The sequence below is a fragment of the Megachile rotundata genome, chromosome 14 (genome assembly GCF_050947335.1).
Source record: "Megachile rotundata isolate GNS110a chromosome 14, iyMegRotu1, whole genome shotgun sequence".
Lineage (NCBI taxonomy): Eukaryota > Metazoa > Arthropoda > Insecta > Hymenoptera > Megachilidae > Megachile > Megachile rotundata.
In genome coordinates this window covers 6,840,058-6,861,119 of record NC_134996.1, presented here as the reverse complement: position 1 = coordinate 6,861,119, position 21,062 = coordinate 6,840,058, and the positions used below count along the sequence as shown (strand labels likewise).

At 35.2% G+C, this 21,062-nt stretch overlaps 1 protein-coding gene across 11 annotated transcripts in view; it reads left to right on the top strand.

Annotated features, from left to right (window-relative positions):
- The window catches only part of Atg16 (Autophagy-related 16), a 792,563-nt gene that overhangs the window by 59,547 nt on the left and 711,954 nt on the right, over positions 1 to 21,062 (top strand). The window contains exon 9 of one of the 11 annotated variants that reach the window (XM_076539819.1): positions 20,593 to 20,652. The exons of the other annotated variants lie outside the window; for them this stretch is intronic. Coding sequence (XP_076395934.1) covers positions 20,593 to 20,637 — 45 coding nt within the window. The 3' untranslated portion in view covers positions 20,638 to 20,652. Of the gene's footprint in view, positions 1 to 20,592; positions 20,653 to 21,062 lie in introns of those variants that run through there. 11 annotated transcript variants of the gene reach the window in all.

Genomic DNA, 21,062 nt, shown 5'->3' with positions numbered 1-21,062 from the left:
GATGGAATACGTAATGCAAATGTAATTATTCACAAATTGCTGTTCATTCAATTAACTCTTTCAAGTAATTCCTTGACTATTTCTATACAACGAGGTTTCAACATTTTCAGATTCTTAGATGTATAAATTTGATTGCATAGAAATTTATTAGTTTGGAATATTAAGGATATGAATATTTGAATATGAATAAATATAAAAATATGGGAATTTGGTAATTTAGAAGTTTGAAAACATAAAAGTTTAGAGAAATTGAGAAATTAAGAAATCTAATTGTAGCACGTTTTCATATTTTATAGCTATCGGATGTTCAATTTTTCAATTTTTCAAGTTTTCAAGTTTTTAAATTTTTAAATTTTCAAGTTTTCAAGTTTTCAAGTTTTCAAGTTTTCAAATTTCCAAGTTCTCAAGTTTCCAAGATATCAAGTCTCCAAGTTCTCAAGTTTTCAAACTTTCAAGTATTCAAGCTTTCAAGTATTCAAGCTTTCAAGTATTCAAGCTTTCAAGTATTCAAGCTTTCAAGTTTTCAAGTTATCAAGTTTCCAAGTTTCCAAGTTCTCAAGTTTCCTAGATATTAAATTTCCAAGATATCAAGCTTCCAAGTTCTCAAGTTTCCAAGATATTAAATTTCCAAGATATCAAGTTTCCAAGATCTCAAGTTTTCAAATTTTCAAGTCTTCAAGCTTTCAAGTCTTCAAGCTTTCAAGTTTTCAAGTTTTCAAGTTATCAAGTTTCCAAAATATTAAATTTCCAAGATATTAAGCTTCCAAGATATCAAGTTTCCAGGTTCTCAAGTTTTCAAGTTTTCAAATTTTCAAGCATTCAAGTTTTCGGGTTTCCAATTTTTCAATTTTTCAATTATTCAATTAATCAATTATTCTCAATTATTCACAATTATTTAGAATTATTCACAGTTATACACAATGTACATTTTAAATTTTATAAATAACAAAATCGTGAAGTTTGCAAATTAAAAAGTTGCATAGTTACCAAACACATAAATTGTCAAATTCTTCAATCACTATATTTTGACTTGTCGTGCTGTGAAACGATTATCACTGTCCAAATTATTTTTACAAAAACATTTGCAAAATAATATAAAAATTCTGAGAAGAATATTCTGCAACTTACCAAAATAAATGAATTACTATCATTCGGAAAAACGTTCCGGTTAAACCCCACACGAATCAAATATTCCGATAGTACATCGAAACGATTCTTTATTCGTCGATTTGATAGGTCTTCCTATGTGAGTTTCAAGAGTTTGGAATCACGAAAAAAGCGAAAAACTTCGACTTTCGAGAATTCGAAACTTTCATGTGTTTCGACAAACCCACCCCTAATTTTGAAGCATCTGTAACGCGGTTTGGGCGCAGCCAGAAACGCGTGTACCCGCGGATACGAAAACAGACGAAAGGAAATGATAAAGTTGCAAAAGCCAAGAGTTTTCTCGAAGCAGCAGCACATCCTCTGCCAGTGATTCGCCCAACCTTTGCCGTTTCGCATCGCGAGGCAACGCTGTCAAATCTTCCGTTCAAACGAGAAACGAAACGGAACAGCGGATTTCTTTCTTCTTTCCTTCTCTCATACCACCTCGCTCTTTTCACTGTGAAAAGTTGCCGCGCGATAGAAAGTTTTGCCATTTTATTGATCGTGAAATTTCACTCGCCAGCTGCTTCTCTGATTTTGCAGATTTAACAAAAAATACGCCGTAATACGAAACGATTCGCATGAATGTGAAATTCGTGCAATGAGTTTCGCTTTTCTTCGCACGGTAAGGGTAGAAAAAGTTTAGCATGCGAACGCGTTTAATTTTATTTCGGTTTGTTTTTAACGTGAACGTAGATTTATTGCGATAGAAGAAAAATTGTGGTTTCGAAATTGACACAAAGAATTGACTAATGTCCACAAAAGACTGCATAAATTTTAGATCTTAACCAGCCATGAAATTTGAACAAAGTTCATTAAAATTAATAAAGTTGCGAAAATTAATAAAGTGACGAGGGGTGAAATTAAATTGATATTTTGATTAGTTTTTGCAGTTGCAAGGCGTTCTGCGACAAACAGGCAGGCTTCTCCGAACCGCAGCGCGATAAATAATAAACAAAGCGTAACAATTTTACGGGAACGAAGAGTTTCCATTCCGTGTACACAGAACGCGATCGTTGTTTCTTCCCTCGGGAGGACCAGTTTCTTTTATTTTCTGTAATTAAAGCTGTAATTGAAGTATAATATCGTTCCGAGAAGTTTCCCAGACGGACGAAGGTAAGCGGAAAGTTCGCGGAAGAAACGTCCATTCAAAAAGCTACCATCGTCTCAGTGAAAACTTCAATCAACTACGTATTTCGCAACGGGAATTCGTTTTTCTGTTTTCAGGTATTGTTACGCCGCCAAAACAATATTGAATACCGCTATGATTCGTTGGATAACAAGACGTTTTAATCAGCACCAACACCCTGAAATCTATCCTGTCTGTTTCGCTTCTCGTATTTTTCTTTTAATATCGTACCACTTTTCGGTACCTGCACGATTACGGATTGAAACAGCAAAGCTTTTTTGTTGATTCCCGGCATTGTAGTATTTGGATGTTTGTACGGGTGCGACTGGGTGCTAACGAAAATTGTACTTGAAGTTGGAAAGTAAAAGTAGAGGAGAAATACACCTTGCTTCAAAATTAGAAATCATTAATTATAGAATTAAAAAATTATCACAACTTTCGACTTGAGTGTTTGGAAAGCTGAAAAACTGGAAGACTGAGAAATGGAAAAATAAGAATATTGAAAAGTTCAAACATTGAAGATATTAAATAGGTGAACAGTTGACCAATTGAACAATTACACAACTTCAAAATTAAACGATTGAAGAATACAAAAATTAAGAAATTGACGCTTTGAAAAAATTGAGTAGATGAAGAACTGAACAATTTAGCAAATGAAATATTGAAAAATTGAAAAATTGAAAAATTGAAAAATGGAAAAATTGAAAAATGGAAAAATTGAAAAATTGAAAAATTGAAAAATTGAGAAATTGAGAAATTGTATAATTGAAAAATTGAAAAATTGGAATATGAAGAAATCGAAGAATCGAAAAATAGCAGAATTGAAATATTAAGAAATTGAAAATATATGGATGGAATAGTTAAAAAATTTTTATTTTTGCAATTGTAACTTTAAGGTAGTCCATTAATTTCAGCATCTTGTGTATCACCCTGTACAACGACAAGTACGTGCCAGAATTGAAGCAATATTGCCTCGTCGATAGAAAGCTATATACGAATTCATATTTAGACGGCTTCCTATTGTTAAGAAATTCTTAAGCATGCATTATCTTCATTTCCAACGACCTACTAACGGAAGCACCCTTCGCTAATGTGTCTTTTCTGTCCGTGGAATTATCACAAGAAAAAGGTGGACGTGCGAACGCTTTCTTCCACCCACTTCAGGTTTCTCTCGAATCAACCACTTCTCGCGACAATGTCGCAAACTAGCTACGTCTTCTTTTGTGTCCCAGAAGGGTTTCAACGTGTTGTTCGCTCGCTTTTTTCCATCGTTGTCACTGTTTAACGCAACCCACGTTTACCTTCGACGTCTGTTTGCATTCGTTGCTTTCGTCAGGATTCCTTGTGTGCGCGTTTCAGATGCTCGTCGAGTGAAATGAAATTTTTTCACCGGCTTATATCACCAGTCGCTGTTAAATTTTATTTCGAACCGGGCGGAGGCGAAACTATTCGATGCAAAATTTTCCTACGAACTGAATCGCACCCCGGCTGAATTCGTTCTGCAAACGCTGCCCGTGTGAATGGGCTTGATTGAACTTTAATGGAGTAGCCTTCTGCGTCAAAAATGAAAAGATTCGACGACTAAAAATTCTGTATTCTGGAATATCCGAATTTAATTACGCGGTGCAACTCGACTGACCATTTTTATTGTAGACTGGTAATTTTCTTTATATTCCGTTCGTATTGTACGATTGGGAATTCTTCAAATCGGTGACATAGGACGAGGTGTAGGTTCAATTTTTCAATTTTTCAACCTTTTTAATTTTTCAAATTTTCAATTTTTCAACTTTTTAGCTTTTTAGTTTTTCAGTTTTTCAGTTTTTCAATTCTTCAGCTCTTCAATTCTTCAATTCTTCAATTCTTCAATTCTTCAATTCTTCAATTCTACAATTCTTCAATTTATAGTAAATTTGATCTGTGAACTATAGTCAGTAAATAAGAATGTATTATTAAAGCACTATAGCAAAATAGATATACAGATGCAATCTAGATTTTCCAAATTTCTACGTTAAAAAATTGTTAAATGTTCAAATTTATTGTCCTAGACTCTTAAACTCCAAAATTTGTTACAAAATATTTCCTGAAAACGATTTTTATCGAGCTGCAGAATTAACGTTTTACCTTCCGTTCATTTATCTGTCTGCTTTTTCAAGTTAAGTGTCCATTGTACGCCGGTAGGTTTAGTGTTAATAATCACGTATGACAAATGGCCGGCAGGGAATAAAAAGCAAGTGCAATATCGGGTTCGGAATATCATTAAGAATCGATTTCTCGCTGTCTCTCGGATAACATCGTTAGGAAGAGCCCGTGGAATCTGCGGAAGAGCCAGTGTCCGGTAGAGATGACAAATTGTACTTTAAAGCGCTTGCTGAGAGCTGCTCCAACGCACAGCCGGAACTCGCCAGATCCGAAAGCTCTGTTATGGATGACAAATCGTCGTAGCAGGTGTTTGGATGGGGTGCTATCTTCCTTGGAACTTATCTGTGTGCCCTGCTTGTTTGAAGGAAGCTCTTCGAGTTTAAAAGAAATGTCTACCTCTTCACTAAACAGAAAATGTAGCTGTCCGAATGTATCCCTCTGCTGTAAAGCTAACAGACGTACTTTTTATTCTGAAACAATAATCACTTTAATATCAAAGTTATTAGATAAAATTATTGGACGTGGTTTTATAGAAAGTCGATGAAACAATACATTATGCTTTATAAAGTAAAATTATTTTCCAGTTGAAAAATGGGGATATGCATGTTTTTATTGTTTGAGGAAGACTTTTGAAGTGATGATGAGTTTATTTTATTGTTCATATTTTATTATAGTAGGTTACTAGTGTTGCTATAGATCTTTCTATTCATAGACAAGTATTTAACTCAGTAGTACAGTTGTATGCTACAGTTGTATACAGGGTGTCTCATAACTAGTGTTACTCTCTGAAAGTGGTGCTAGAGGATGTCATTCTGAAGAAGAATGTATACTTCAGAAGTTAATGTTGCTACTGTATTACACTTCAGAAATTAAACAGCAACTACTTTAGTTGACCTCTTTTAATTATCAGAAAATGGACCACTTGAAATATATCAATGTTCATATACAGGGTATCTCATAACTAGTGCTACTCCCTGAAAGGGGTGGTAGAAGATGTCATTCTGAACAAGAATGTATACTTCAGAAGTTAATATTGCTACTGTATTACATTTCAGAAATTAAACAGCAACTGCTTTAGTTGGTCTCTTCTAATTATCAGAAAATTAGCTTGAAATATACCAATCTCCATATACAGGGTGTTTCATAACTAGTGCTATTTGTGATCATCGTAGCAGACGTGATTCTGAATAACTTTTTAACAGAAAACTGTTAAAGTACCGCAAGAAATTTGGAAGGTCGTAATATTCTAACTCCTGTACTAAAATTCAGTTATCTTATCCGCGAAATTTACTTGCAGCAACCGGCGGACTTCACCCCATTAGGATTTTTGATGCAGTGTACTAACTATGTTCCCAGGAAGCTGACCGCTATTATGCTCGATCCCTTATCGTAACTGGCCACGCCATATATCCTTCTGAACCGCTTCCTTTCTCCCCGTCGCTTTCGTCGGGCATCCTCGAAACGGATGTTACCGAAAAATATGGACGCTAGATGGAGCTGCGCTTCCAGTAACCGACACGAGCCTTCTTTTCCCCATCGTCTATTCTCATGGTTGACTAAAAGGCCGCGGGCGTGTCGGTTCGTCGATAAACTTTTCTACGTGGAACGTAGGAGATAGAGGTTTACGGGCTCGTTCCCGAGGCACGATCAATGATAAGTCGAGACGAAATTCGCATTATCCGCATTTTACTCTCGAGCTTTATCGATCAACAGAGCGTACATGTCAAAGACATAATGATATATCCGTTGGGGACGAAAAATTGTCTCCCAACGTCACGGTGTTCTTTGGCCTCATCTCTTGATCAAATAACGGAGACCAACAGAACGTGCGAGTTTTTCTTCGCGTCGATATTATAGGTTCCGCGTATCTTTATTAAACCTCTCGATCACGGAATCCATCGTAACGGTCAACGATCGTGACTGACATCTTGACCGTTGCGAAACCGGGGATTTCGTTATTAAGTCTGTCCTAGCGAGCGATTTACATAAAAGAAAACGTGCATCAAACGGTCGAGTTACGATTCCTTCATAAATCTTCGGGAAATTGCTATTTGGTGGAGGAAGATATTACCAGGGTAAATGTCAAGCTTCTTCGAGGTCAAATCAGATCATTCGATATTTGAGTAAACTTGACTAGTCGATTATTATTTATATTATGCACAATTCTTAGGTATATTAACGATCATTATTATTGACACAATGAACATTTGCACAAAGATGTATCAGATTATTAATAACACAATGTATTTTGTAGAAAGATATGTTAGCACATATTGTCTCTCTCTGAGAAATGTATGAATTCTTATATTTGCTACTTATAGTGAATGAAATATTTGTCACAAACTAGCAATACATTCAGAACTATATTATAAAAGACGGAGAACCTTAAGTGTGTAAAAGAAATGCAAAGGTAAAAAATTAGTGGGAGAAGGTAATCTGTCAGAGTTAGTGACGTGTCCCAAATCTGCCACAAATGTGGAGAGCGTTTAGAATAGCGAAATGAACAGTTTCACGTAGAATACACATCTATCTAATATGGTGCACAGAAGCACATCTGGATGCAGTGTAGACGAGAACAGAAGGCGAGGATTGTCAAACTCTGTCTGAATGAATATGAATGGCGCGTCTACAGCGAAATACGTAGTTTATATTCTACAGAGGGTGGTATCGGTGTCTAAGACGCGGAGTATGTCCAAAAGTGTTCGCGGAATGACTGTTTCGTCGACTTCTTAATTAACAAGTTCCGAAAAGCGATGAAAACTCGACTGGCGAGGTGAGACCGAACGAAGGAGCTGCGGAACGTACCACGAATCTCTGTCTGTGGATAGAGCTAATTAAATTCTAGCACCGACCTTTGCCTCGTGCTCGCTACCAAAGCGGACGTGACGAAAACACGAAGAGGAGGCGTTTACACTTAAATGCAATTTGCATTTCATTAATTCGCCACGATCCAAGGATTCCGCTCGCTCGTCTTGTCAGGGATTTCATCCTATCTGAACGTTTCAGTTTTCTGCTTCGACGTCGATGTCTTCATCGGCCATCATCGATCGATAAACGTAGAATTTTAATTGGTTCATTCATCTTCGAATTTCATTATCTTATTCGTTCAGGGATTTGCAAGAATGGGGATGTGTTTTGAAACACAGCTGGTTGGCTATTGAAATACTTTATACGAGGACATAAAGAGATATTTTCTTAAGGTTCTATGTATGTGTTTTAAAGTATAGTTGAGTATAAACGTGCTGGACATTGAAATATTCCATATTGGCACATGGAAAGATATTTTCATACGATTCTGTAATATGTATATTGAAGTACAGCTAGGTTCAAAGGTTCTGAAAATGAAAATACACTATGTTGGGACATGAACAGGTATTTTGATACGATTCTGTAATATGTAGTTGGAAACGTAGCTATGTTTGAAGGTGTTAAAAATGATAATACTCCATATTGGTGTATGCAAAGTTATTTTCTTACGATTTTGTAATATGTATATTGAAGTACAGCTAGGTTTGAAGGTTCTGAAAATGAAAATACACTATGTTGGGACATGAACAGGTATTTTGATACGATTCTGTAATATGTAGTTGAAAACGTAGCTGTGTTTGAAGGTGTTAAAAATGACAATACTCCATATTGGTGTATGCAAAGTTATTTTCTTACGATTTTGTAATATGTAGTTGGAAACATAACTGGGTCTGAAAGTGTTAAAAATGAAAATACACTGCATTGTGACATAGAAAGGTATTCTCATGCGATTCTATAATATGTAGTTGCAAACATATTTGTGTATGACAGCGTTTAAAATGAAAATACACTATACTAGTACATGCAAAAATATTTTTTTACGATTCAATAATATGTATTTAAAAATGCAATTGATTCCTAAAATGTTTCATATTGAAATTATATATATGGAATTTTACATATATATGCGTTATAATAACGTCTCCTACATATGTGGACGAAAGAATATGTGAGATAGTAAATGAGTTAAATGAGGCAATATTTAGTCAAAGAAGATGGAAAATTGCCAAAACGCCATAACAATATTAAGGACATTATAAATACCGTTACGCTAAAATAAAGACAAGATCGTTTACGAGGTTTGATGTAATTTTCCCCATAAATTTCGCGCGATCGTTTCAAGCTTCTCGCATCTCTAACGCCTGCAGGTAAATTTCATTCGCGTCATACCGATAACGTAGCTACGCCAATAATTCTGTTGAAAATCAATTCTCGTCTCTCGCGACTCATCAAAGGTCTACCAGTAATTTTACATCGATCAACCTATAACTTGATTGTCGCAGTGAATCGCTGCCTGATTCGCGATTTTCAAAGGAATCCTGCGAAGTGTGTTTCAAATTTTCATACTTTTTGTTTTAGAATCTTTGTTGTATAAACTGTCTCGTTTTGACATTTTCAAAGTTGGAGTTATAAAATCTATTTCGAAATTTTAGATAAAATCTATTTCTCACACATTTCAGAATTTACGAGCATTCAGTATCCAAATTTTTGATTTTATCGTTTTTCAATTTTTCAGTTATACTGAGTTTTTAAATTTTTCCATGCTGCAATTTCTTATTTTTTTTTGAATTCTTGAATTCTCAATTTTTCAATTTTTCAATTTTTCAATTATTCATTTTTCAATTTTTCAACTTTTTAATTATTCAGTTATTCAATTTTTCAATTTTTCAGTTTTCCAATTTTTCAATTATTCAATTATTCAATCTTTCAATCCTTAAGTTCTTCGATTTCCAACTTTCAGTTTCTAAATTTTCAATTTTCAGATCTTTAATTTTTCAGTTTTCAGTTTCCAATTTTTGCATTTCTAAACTTTTCAATTTTTCAATTTCTCAGTTTTCAAATTTCCTTATGTTCCAATTTCCAATTTTTTTTCCTAAATTATCCTACTTACAATTCTCCAATTTTTTTTACTATTAGTATATTTTTCCTGAATTGTCCTATTTACAATTCTTAAATTCTTAAATTTTTTAATGTTTCAATTTTGTTATTTTTGAATTCTTACATTATTATATACCTATTCCGTCTTCTAAATTTTTGCATTTCATGTTTTCGAACCATCAAGTGTGCCAGTTTCCACATTTCTAAATATTTAAACTGTCAAGTTTTAAATATTAGTTGACATTCAGACCATGGAAAATCGTCCCAGAATTTTAACCCTGAAAGAGTCAGCCGCGTTCAAAAATGGTTCACAGCCCATAAAACTTTCGAAAGCCCGATTCGCGATAAAAGAAAATCTTCCTCTTTATCAAACGGGTTCACACTTCCTAGATACGAGATCAGACTTAAATTCCTCGCCATTCTTCAATCGATTCTTTAAATGGTGCTGCAAAGTGGTTTCAGAAGGGATGTCTATTTTCTCGAAGAAGTCGTGCCAGAATGTATTACACGGAACTGAGATTTCGGTCTGAGAATTCGAGCGTGAAACCAATTATCGATGGATACCAAAGGAGCTCGTTTACATGAACACTGGCACGAAATCGGGATCGTTTACCGGAATATCGAGAATAATTGTCCTCGACGATATGCGAACGCACGCGTAGCGTTGCGAACAATCGATTCTTCGCGCCGTATAACTTAAACGACTTGCAGAATTAGCTGGTTAATGAGAAACGATTTTACTATGAAAATGAAGATATTAGATTCAACAGGATTTCTTTTAGCACACCTTTTAATTAGTAAACGATGTGAAGTCCTATTATAGTTTGAGCTTGAAAATTTTTACTTGAGAAGTCGCTGAAAGTATACTAAATACTATACTCTACTAGTCCTATTGCAATTTGAGCTTGAAAATTTTTACTTGAGAGGTCACTCAAAGTATACTAAATACTATGCTCTACTAGTCCTATTGCAATTTGAGCTTGAAAATTTTTGGTTGAGAGGTCGCTCAAAGTATACTAAATACTATACTCTACTAGTCCTATTACAATTTGAGCTTGAATATTTTTACTTGAGAGGTCGCTCAAAGTGTACTAAATACTCTGTTAGTATAATAAATTTGTAGAGGGTAAGGAAAGTGTTTTTTAACCTATCCTAATATGCAGCGATAATTTTTTTATTTGCAAATTTTTGTACTACTAAATCTATATTTTCAAGTTCTACTATTTTTTTTGTTTCAAAAATATTTTTCTCAAGTTTCAAATATCTTCATCTTCAAGTTCCTTCATCTGCAAAATTTCTGAAGTTTCAAATCTCTGAAGTTCCAAAATGTGAGTCAGAGCCTACAAAATCTCAACATTCATAAATTATTAATTTTCCCAAATTCCAATACCCAACTTTCAGATTTGTCAAACTTTGAAACTCCAATCTTTAAATTTGTCAAATTCCCAAATTTGTCAAGTCCCAAAATACCAACCTTCATATCTGTCAAAATCCCAACCTCCTCTAATTCTAAAGTCCCAACTTTCATGTCTGTTAAACTCCCAAATTGCTCAAGTTTCAAAGTCCCTAGATTTATCAAATTTCTAAACTTCCCAAATTTTGAAGTGCCAATCATCAGATTTATCAAACTTCCAAAATCCCAACCTTCAAATTTGTCAAACTCCAAAACTCTAATCTTCAGATTTGTCAAACTCAAACTTCCCAAATCCTAAAATCCCAATCTTCATATCTATCAAACTCCAAAACTTCCCAAATCCTAAATCCCAACCTTCACATTCGTCAAACTCCCAAACATCCTATATCATAAAATCCCAACTTTCACATTCGTCAAACTCCCCAAATTCTAAAGTCCCAACCTTCAAATAAATTAAATACCCAAATTTTCCAAATACCGAAGTCTCGACAGTCTGATCTGTCAAACTCTAAAACCCCAACTTTCACATTCCTCAAATTCACAAATATCCCAAATCCCAAAATCCCAGCCTTCACATCCTTCAAACTCCCAAATATCCCAAATCCTAAAATCCTAATCTTCACATCCGTCAAATTCCCAAACTTCCTAAATCCCAAAATCCCAACCTTCACATCCGTCAAATTCCGAAACTTCCTAAATTCTAAATCCCAGCCTCCACATCCATCACACTTCCAAACTCCCCAAATTCTAAAATCCCAACTTTCACATGCGTCAAACTCCCAAACTCCTCAAACCCTAAAATTCCAACCTTCACATTCGTCAAACTCCCAAACTCCCCATACCTTAAAATTCGAACCTTCACATTCGTCAAATTCCCAAACTTCTCAAATCCCAAAATCCCAACCTTCACATCCGTCAAATTCCGAAACTTCCCAAATCCTAAATCCCAACCTCCACATCCATCACACTCCCAAATTCCCCAAACTCCACAAATCCCAAAACCTCAACCTCCCCACTCGTCAAACTCCCAAACGCCCAAAATTCTAAAATCCCACCCCTCAAAAGCGTAAACCTCCCAATGCTCTCAAATTCCAAAACCCCAAAATTCACTTCTGCACCTCTCCATTTCGCTGCCGTCAAGAATCACCCGCTATATTCAGCGTCAAAGAGCATTCAAATAATTCAGTACGTGGTAGGCTTACTGTTAAAGTGCTCTGGCAAATGTTCTCGGCAAACGTAGGATTCGAATTGAAGGTAAACATGAACGTAGCAGGCGAACCGCACGAAACAGACATCAATTTCATCCTCGTTTACGTCTCTTACGTTGGTGATGGTGGTAGAACGTCGGAGAAACGCAGGTATTTCTTCATCGTTTGCTTATCTCGTGAATCGGATGCTGTTCGCTCTGTGGTTATTCATCGGTTTCCAAATCTACGTCGAAACGTGTAAGCTCGGCTGGTCAGCCAGTGAACAGGTCGGTGAGGAAAGGGCCTCTGTTCACGGTCGAGTGACTTTCAACCCTGGTAATTCTAAAATAGTGGTACTTGTACCGTGGAACGGCACTGGCATATATTAATAAGGACGAGGCTGTGTACATGCTCGTCCGTAGTGAAAAGGGACAGAAAGCTGAAGGGGTTGCAGAGGGGTTGCAAAGGTAACGCGGCTGTGATTTCCTCGCCAGCTGCTCGCATCCCGATATGCACTGTATTAACGGCATAATATGCCACACCGTGTTCGTACATTCAGCATATCCAACCACGTTTCAACCTTCTTCTTCATCCTTCTTCATCTTCGCTTTATCCTTCTTTTCCACAACCAACGGATATCGTCATCTTCGCTACATCATGTGATCCACATCCTTCGACCGCCATGAAATATTTAAAAGTACATTCGTTGTACTCTTTCTAGATGCGCCAAGTGTGCGCCGAAACTTGAGAGGACCCTCTCTTCATATTCTAATAAAGGCTTCTTTTGATCTTTCACGGGGGCGTGTCAGATTGTAAATTTTGTGACGTGGTTCTCAGTTTTTGTATCAGCATGTATCATTGAAATGTACTGGCGTGTAAACATTGATATTCAAATGCCAGTTAAAAAGTATAAGGAACGATGAAACTTGGCATTTAATATTTATTTTCTTATTTAAATGTTTAATAAATAGACAGAAAATATAAACTACTTATTAATATTAATTGTAATATATAAATAATGCAGTTTGTGAACAATTAAACTAATATTATTAAGAATTTACTGAGGAGTTCAGGTTACGTGGTTTGAATAGCGCGCGCTATGTTGACAAAATGGCGGCCGATGGTCGACTTACGAACCTAGACATTTGTTCTAATTTATACTAATATTCAAACTCCCAGACTATTTTGAAGCACAGTAAATTTGTGTTAAACGTTTATTTTGTGCTGCAGAAATTTCTAATAGAAACTAATTGTCAAATACTTTGAATTACGTAAATGAAAACAGTGAAATTACAATTCCTCAAAAGACATCAATTTTAACATTTTATAATGATTCATATCTTGTTTCTAAATAGCATCTCCCAAAAATTTAACCTAGCAATTAACCTAATTTTAGGAACTGCCTACACAAATTTAAAAACTATTTAAATTAATTTTTGCACCAATAAAATTTTGTACCAATACAATTTCTAAAGTTTGGAAAAGTTACATACCATTTTGTTAAACTCATCTCGTATTTTGTCGATACATTACATAAGTATTATATATATATTTCCTGCATTACAATTTATGTTCATTGTCAGTACATCGTCCCGGAGCAATGAAAAGCACTCTCATTAGAATTCCTTGTTGACCTATCGCATTTTATCAACCGGAGAAGAGAAATAGTAGTAATGAAGGTAAATACGAAGCCCGAGTGTAATGTAAATGTATTTATTAAAGCTCCATCGTTATATTAATGCAAATAAATCATATTTATTGGTGTTTGTTATGATAACGCAAGTAACGGATACTTCATAACTTACTGTTAACGCTTATTATGCAAGGATGCCGATCGCAACTGATAATTACGTATTACGCTTTACAATTGCAAGATTAAGTCTTATTGCTATCATTGTTTCCAACAATTTGACTTTCGTTGTTCATCTCTTTTATATTCATCTTCATCAGTTTTGTTCTATTTTTATAACACTGTGGTTTTATATTTAATATTTTTTTAAAATTAGTATAAATGAACTATTTATATTATTTCTTTAATTTGTTACAATTGCATGAAATATGTTATTGGCAAAGTATATGAGATTAAATATTTAAAAAGCATTATGTAGTACGATTATTGAATTCCTCTTATGGAACACATCTGTAAACAAATCATGAGAGATTCATTTCTCGGACAAAAGTATAAGTAAGAACAGAATAAGGAGGAATATATGAATTCTTACGTTTCGAATCAATACTTCAGAGTCCCTTGCTCAACAAGATTCAGCAGGAACACGATTATACCTGGTGATACAATTCTAAAAAGGAGAAGAAACTTTCAGAATCCTCTCCAGGATAACTCACCTAATAGAAAGTTGGCGAAGAAAATTGTTTCAGACAAATATTGCATGATTCAAATGCGACCATACTATACATTATTCAGTTTTGATTTTTATACTGATAGCTCTGAAGACTTCGTCGTAATATTTCCTCCGCCTTTGTTCAGAAGAATTTTTATCTGTGAAGATTATATTAAACAGTAGAAAATTAATTAAATCTTAGAAGAATTTATTCTTATTATTTTTATTAAAAATCTTGCAGTGTAATTTAACTGGTAATATAATTACTTTAGTCAACTTTTTAATATCAATAATTTATTTATAATACAATTTTTGAACGAACTTAGCATAGAAATTTTTTCTATTTTGAAATTTTATTTATATCTAACAGATAGAATTCATCTGCCAACTTATCGAACGCACGGGACTTTTATTCCAACGTATCGATTTTCATCTCGTATTTTGCAGATTTTAGCCAATGTTTCCCAGTACATTTTTCCTTCATCTAATTTAGGGCAAACGTATCTTCATCGAATTCTAACTTCTAACTTGGCACGAAAACGGCGGAAACTCCTTTACGGTTACTACAGTTTCACCGCAGCTTTTACGAAGTTTTCCTAATTTCTTTGCAAGAAAGAAAAGATGATCCCGAAAGCGAAATATACTCGCACACTGAACATCTTTTCAGATATTTCGCGACGGTGAACGGTTTCCGATCGATTTGCATACATTTTTTCTGGTTCTTGAAAAAGTTCACATATAACGACTCACATGTATTTGTTGATATGTAAATGTTCATATGTAAAAGTTCACATATGAGCTTTACAGATGTTTACTTGTATAGGTTCACATGTATCTGTTTACATACTGAAATTCATATGTGGTTTCATATGTAAAAGTTCATGTATAACTGCTTATATGTAATTATTCACATGTGGAAGTTCACATGTAGCTTTATATGTACAAGTTCACATGTATGTAATCATGTATGGAAGTTCATATGCGACTTTGTATTTAAAACTACACATATAGCTCTTCACATGTGACTAGTCATATGTGGAAGTTCACATGTAGCTGTGTATGTACAAGTTTACATGTAACTAATCATATGTGGAAATTCACATGTAACTTTGCATGTAAAACTACACATATAATTCTTCACATGTGACTAGTCATACGTGGAAGTTCACATGCAGCTTTGTATATAGAAGTTCACATGTAGCTGCTTATATGCAACCATTCACATGTGGAAATATACATGTAGCTATATATGTAAAAATTGACACATGGTTGCTTACATGTAATTACTCACATGTGGAAGTTCACATGTCGCTGATCAAATGTAACTATTCATATGTAGAACTTCATATGTAACTATATGTATTTATTATCATACATAATATATTTAAACAACACACACGAAGTATTGAATTTACATCCATAAATATTACAAAGACATTTCAATTGTTGAATAAATTCAACAGAACCGTATCAAAGGTAGAATAGCAGGCCCTTAATAGATACGTCTGGCGTAAGGTGTTAATTCACCTGTAACGCGTACAGTATACACGACCAGCGCTGAAAAATATTACCGACGTCGTGTTATCGTATAAAAAGGGCTCGCTAAAATATGACATGTCAGGAACAAAGGTACAGTAAGGGATATACGCCCTATACAACAGTTAACGTGTTAATCGAAACGTGTATCCTGTACGTACGTCTACTCGAAGGTCGACAATTTTATAGGCCGCATTTCATTCGCTGCAGCATTTGATCGGGCCGACGGTATATTCTGAATTCGAAGGGATCGATCGGCAATCAGTTGGATAGCGGCGCAACAAGAAAACGGAAAGAGGGCGGCGTAGCGGCATTAAAGAAAATGGTAGCCGGTGTCTCCGGACGCGATAAATCAGCGGCGCGAGCAACAGATCGTTGCCTTTCTTTTCAACTGGCTTCCACCAGATCCTGACAGATCTTGCCATATAAAGTGTGCTTTACATGTCGAGGCTGCCTCCGGGATACACGTGATCGCGCGAGCGGAAAGTGGGTGATTCCGGCGATCGTGAAAAGGGACAGGTAGAAAAGAGGCAGAGAAACGAGGGATGAAAAAGCGCCGCGGGTTTATCGTCTGCTGAGTCGCCGTGAGTGCTCGGACCAAGTAGTTTCCAACGATAATGGCGTTCAACGCACTGCACAAAGTATTGTGCACAAATCGATCCCAGCCATTTCCTCGTAACCGCTCGAGATTTTCGCTCGTTCGACTCAAAAGACCAGAGGCCCTATCGGGACAAAAAAATAGACGTCGCGTAGACTCCCTAGTTGGAGGGTTATAGAGAAATTCTTATCTGGCTTCTCCTCCATTATGATTAAGATTTTTCTACGTGGATAAAGTATACAGGGTGTCTCCGCTGTCATTTAATATCTTTTAATATCTTAACTTCTTCGCAACATTGATGTGTGTACGATATACTGCTTGTCTCGAATATCATATCATATAATTATACACTAACTTCTTTAATAGTATTTTTAAATATTAGCAAATTCGTGGTACTCTGTTGTACTTGTTATTTATAATTATAAGTACACATTGGTATTCCGATTTATATATCAAGTTTGAGCCAATGAATTTTTATTAACATACGTGATTGATTTCTCGTTCGAAATTGCGCCATCTGTACATATGTGATGTAACCAAGGTGATAACATATGATTTGTGTCATAGTTCAATAAATATTACAAATATATCCAATTTCCTAATTCAATTTTTCTCACGGAGCCTGATCTGATTATGTCACCCTGTATATTAACACTGCAATTGCGGCTCACAATTTTTTGGTTCTTCTTTTGGTTCTTGAAAAAGTTCACATATAAGTATTGATATGTGGAAGTTCATATGTAGTTTCATATACAAATGTTCACGTATGACTGTTCATATGTAATTATTCATATGTGAAAGTTTACGTGTAGCTTTATATGAAAAACTACACATATAGCTCTTCACATGTAACTAGTCACATGTGGAAGTTCACATGTAGTTTCATATGTAACACTTCACTATAATTGCTCACATGTAACTATTCACATGTAATTATTCATATGTGGAAGTTCACATGTAGCTTTATATGTAAAAGTTCATATATAGCTCTTCACATGTAACTGGTCACATGTGGAAGTTCACATGTAGCTGTATATGTACAAGTTCACATGTAGTTGCTTACATGTAACTAATCATATGTGGAAGTTCACATGCAACTTTGTATGTAAAACTACACATGTAGCTCTTCACTTAGTATCCGTTCACACATGTGTGTGATGCTACCAAAGGTTATTGACCGACACCCTTTGTGTGATGATCGCTTTAATAATTATCACACAAACAAATATTAAGTTTGTTCCATTAAATGTGTTCTTTTCGTTTATGTGTACGTTCACACATGTTGAATTATTCCGTCAATTTGCATAAAGTTTCTCTAAATTAATTCTTCAAAAATATTGTCGCCTGGCGACGTTTGCGTAGACGTGCGGCAATTAAAGGGTTAGTGTCTTAGAAATCTTTAAAGACGTCTGAAATAAAAGCCCATATGTAGACTTCCGTTCTGCTAAGCACGCCATAAAACAGTCTCCCCGAAGCAACTGATTCGCTTCTAAGCGCATAAAACGACAGAGAGATATTCACGAGCAAAAAAGAATTACTTGTTAACGTATTTGAAATTGCAATTAGCGCCCGAAGCGGAACAAGGGAAACGAAACGGTCGCGATTCCTCCGGTTGGCAACGATAGTAAGCTTCGAAATGGCTGGTGCCGATTTTTCCGATAGTATCATGAATATTTACACGGCACTCTGCTGATAAATCAATATACTCGTAGCTGGCGGCCGTCCCTACTGGCGGGGCATATTTAAGAAGCGAGCAAGGAGCCACCTCGTCGTTTCGAAGCACCCCATGAATAAGATTTTCCCTATTTTATTTTCTTCTTTCTCGAGGAGATTGGCCCGTGCATCTGCTCTCGCTAATCCCGGAAGAAAACGCGACGGAAGGACGGGAAGAAGCAGGAGAGCAGCGAAAGCATGACGTAAACGCTCGTTTCTTCCCGCGCCGGCACCTGGGTAACGCCAGAGATTGTAATCCCGCAGAAATAATTCCACCCCTGTTCGGAATGCGCGTTCTATGACGCGTTGTTGTTCCTCTAGTTGTTTATCCCCGCGACAGGAAAACGAAATTCATTAGACCCGCGGCGATCATTCCGGCTTGAAATGCGATACGGACAAGCTCGGGATAAACAACCGGCGGAGAAAGGAAGTAGTAAGTATCGCATTAAGATGCCAATGGAAGCCACTTAATTAAACGAAAATGAAACAGAACCGCATGCCTCTTGGCCGAGATATCTATTAACAACTTAATAGTAAAGCGTCCTCGCTGCGAAATCAACAGCGAACGTGGGCTGCAATTTCTATGACTCCTCTAGCTGAGCATAAAACAACTTTCTGCTAGCGATTGAAATTGAAGTCCCGTTTGCTGTGCGAATCGATTAAATTCTTTTATGAGCTACTGGTGTGCTGTTCGTGTAATTCAATCTATTTTATTACACTTGATAAATTGATATATTCAATTCTTGGTATGACTGTTTAATTAAATACGTTTATGGGATGGTTGAAGTATTTCTCAATCTGTTTATTAAACTTTATGGAGTGCGGTACTTAAATAGAGTTATGAGTCGATTGATGGTGTTTATGGAGTAGAGATAATCTATTCGAGAAATTCGAACTTTATTTTTGATAAACTATGTTCAATTCTTATTTTGATAAGTTTATGGAACGATGTTCTATTCAAGCAATTAAAAATTTTGTTAAATTTAATGATGAGTTATACATGTGATATAACATATGATTATACATATCATGAAAGATTAAATTCTTTTATGGAATGTTTTTGTTGAATTTATTTTAGTAAACTTGATAATGAACTGTTAAGTGTAGCATCGCAATTTTTTTAATTTGTTAAAACACCGCAGTTTCGTGAAGTACATACTTTTTCGTGAAAACAATGAGGTTAGTGCAAGTTTAATGCAGAGGGCGCCGCCATCATATGTGGCGCCATGTGTGAGAAAAATTGTAATTAGATTCTTAAGTACATTCTTAAGTACTATTCATTCTTGAACTTTCACTCGTTTTCTTACAGTTATTTATTAAATGCAATTTTCAGTTTAATGATTACTAAATATTACATGAATAAAAAATTTTTCAATTGTGATGTGATAAGAAAGAATTTCGCTTATCAAAAAGAAGGGTGGTTAAATTAATGTCAGATATAAAATAATGTCATTTATTAATTTATTAAATTTGCTACATTTATTAGATTTACTAAATCTAATTTGAGATTTATGTTTTCATAATTTTATTCAATTACTTACTCATTTATGATAAATATGAAAATTATAAAATTTTCAGATCTGCATATGTGTTCTTACTGAAGTACCCTACATTGTACCCATCATATTAATAAATGATTTATCTGTACAAAATATCACAGAAATCTCATTAATTTGTTGTCTCTCAACAACAAATTTTTTAAATATAAAATATTCAGTCCAAAACTGATTAGAGTCAATTTTTTTATTTTTGACAATTGCAGACAAATGAATCCAAAAATAATAGAAAATATATTTAGCCTAAAATCCCGAAGTTTATCTGAGAAATATTTTGCATAATAATTCAGACGATACATCCACCATTTTGTGACCCATAGTAACAACGTTACCGATGTTCCGATAGAAATTTTTATACTCGTCGAATCCATTGTTAAGCCACGCTCGTAGGACTTTTCCGAATTTCTAAGCTTACCATTGTCGGTAAGTAGAATCTGGCTTCCTGTATAGTCGCTGAGGAAGCGAATCGTTAGTTATCCGATTTCCATAACCTGAACCAACGTTGCCTAGAGCGTGCAAAAATGGAATGGTGGCCGATGCACAGGGCCGTATACGCGACGTGAAAAACGATCAGTTGCTGTTTGGAAATATTACACCTACTATAATCTGACTCTGCAATGTCTTGGGCATCGATTAACTAGATTTAGTGATTCTTTTCGTATTCTTCCAAACTTCGATAAATTTCATATATGTAAATAAGTGGATAGTAAACGTGTGTGGATAGTAAACGCATATATGTTTATGGAGGCAGATATTTTATATAATATATCTCCATAAGAGTTTATACTTAATCCTGTTCATCTAATTTTCTTATAAGAGTAATTTCGCTCAATGTATCACGGAGTTATTTCTTTGAAACGGTGCCGCGTTTATTATGAAAACGACTTACCGGCATTCGCGATGGTAATAAACAAATAATGATTTTCGCAGGTGCTCATGAATAATTCCACGGTTAGTGTGCTGTGGTGCCTTTGACAGAGGGCCGAGAAAGCATTTCCGCGTTCTTCTCACTGCGACTGTATTTTCCATTGGTTATACGTGACTTAATGTCTCTGGTGGCTACTTGTCATGGATTGCGTAGAGCTTTTGCAAAGAATATACCGATCATTGTTAGCCACTGTTCATCTGCTGACGATAGCTCTTTAGGGTTAAACGATACTTCGATTGTTATTCGTGTTAGGAGAGCTTGTTGATTTCATTTTTATGGATTTTATTGAATTTATTGTTCGTTATAGAATTTGATTTTGAGTTCATTGTAAAATTTGATTTTGAGTTCGTTGTAAAATTTTGAAAATGTAGCAATGGATGGTATTTGGAGAGTACTCGAGTAAGACTAGGTAGGTTTTGAGCTTCAATTATTATGTGAAATGTAATTATCACAGATAAATAATTTTGGTTAC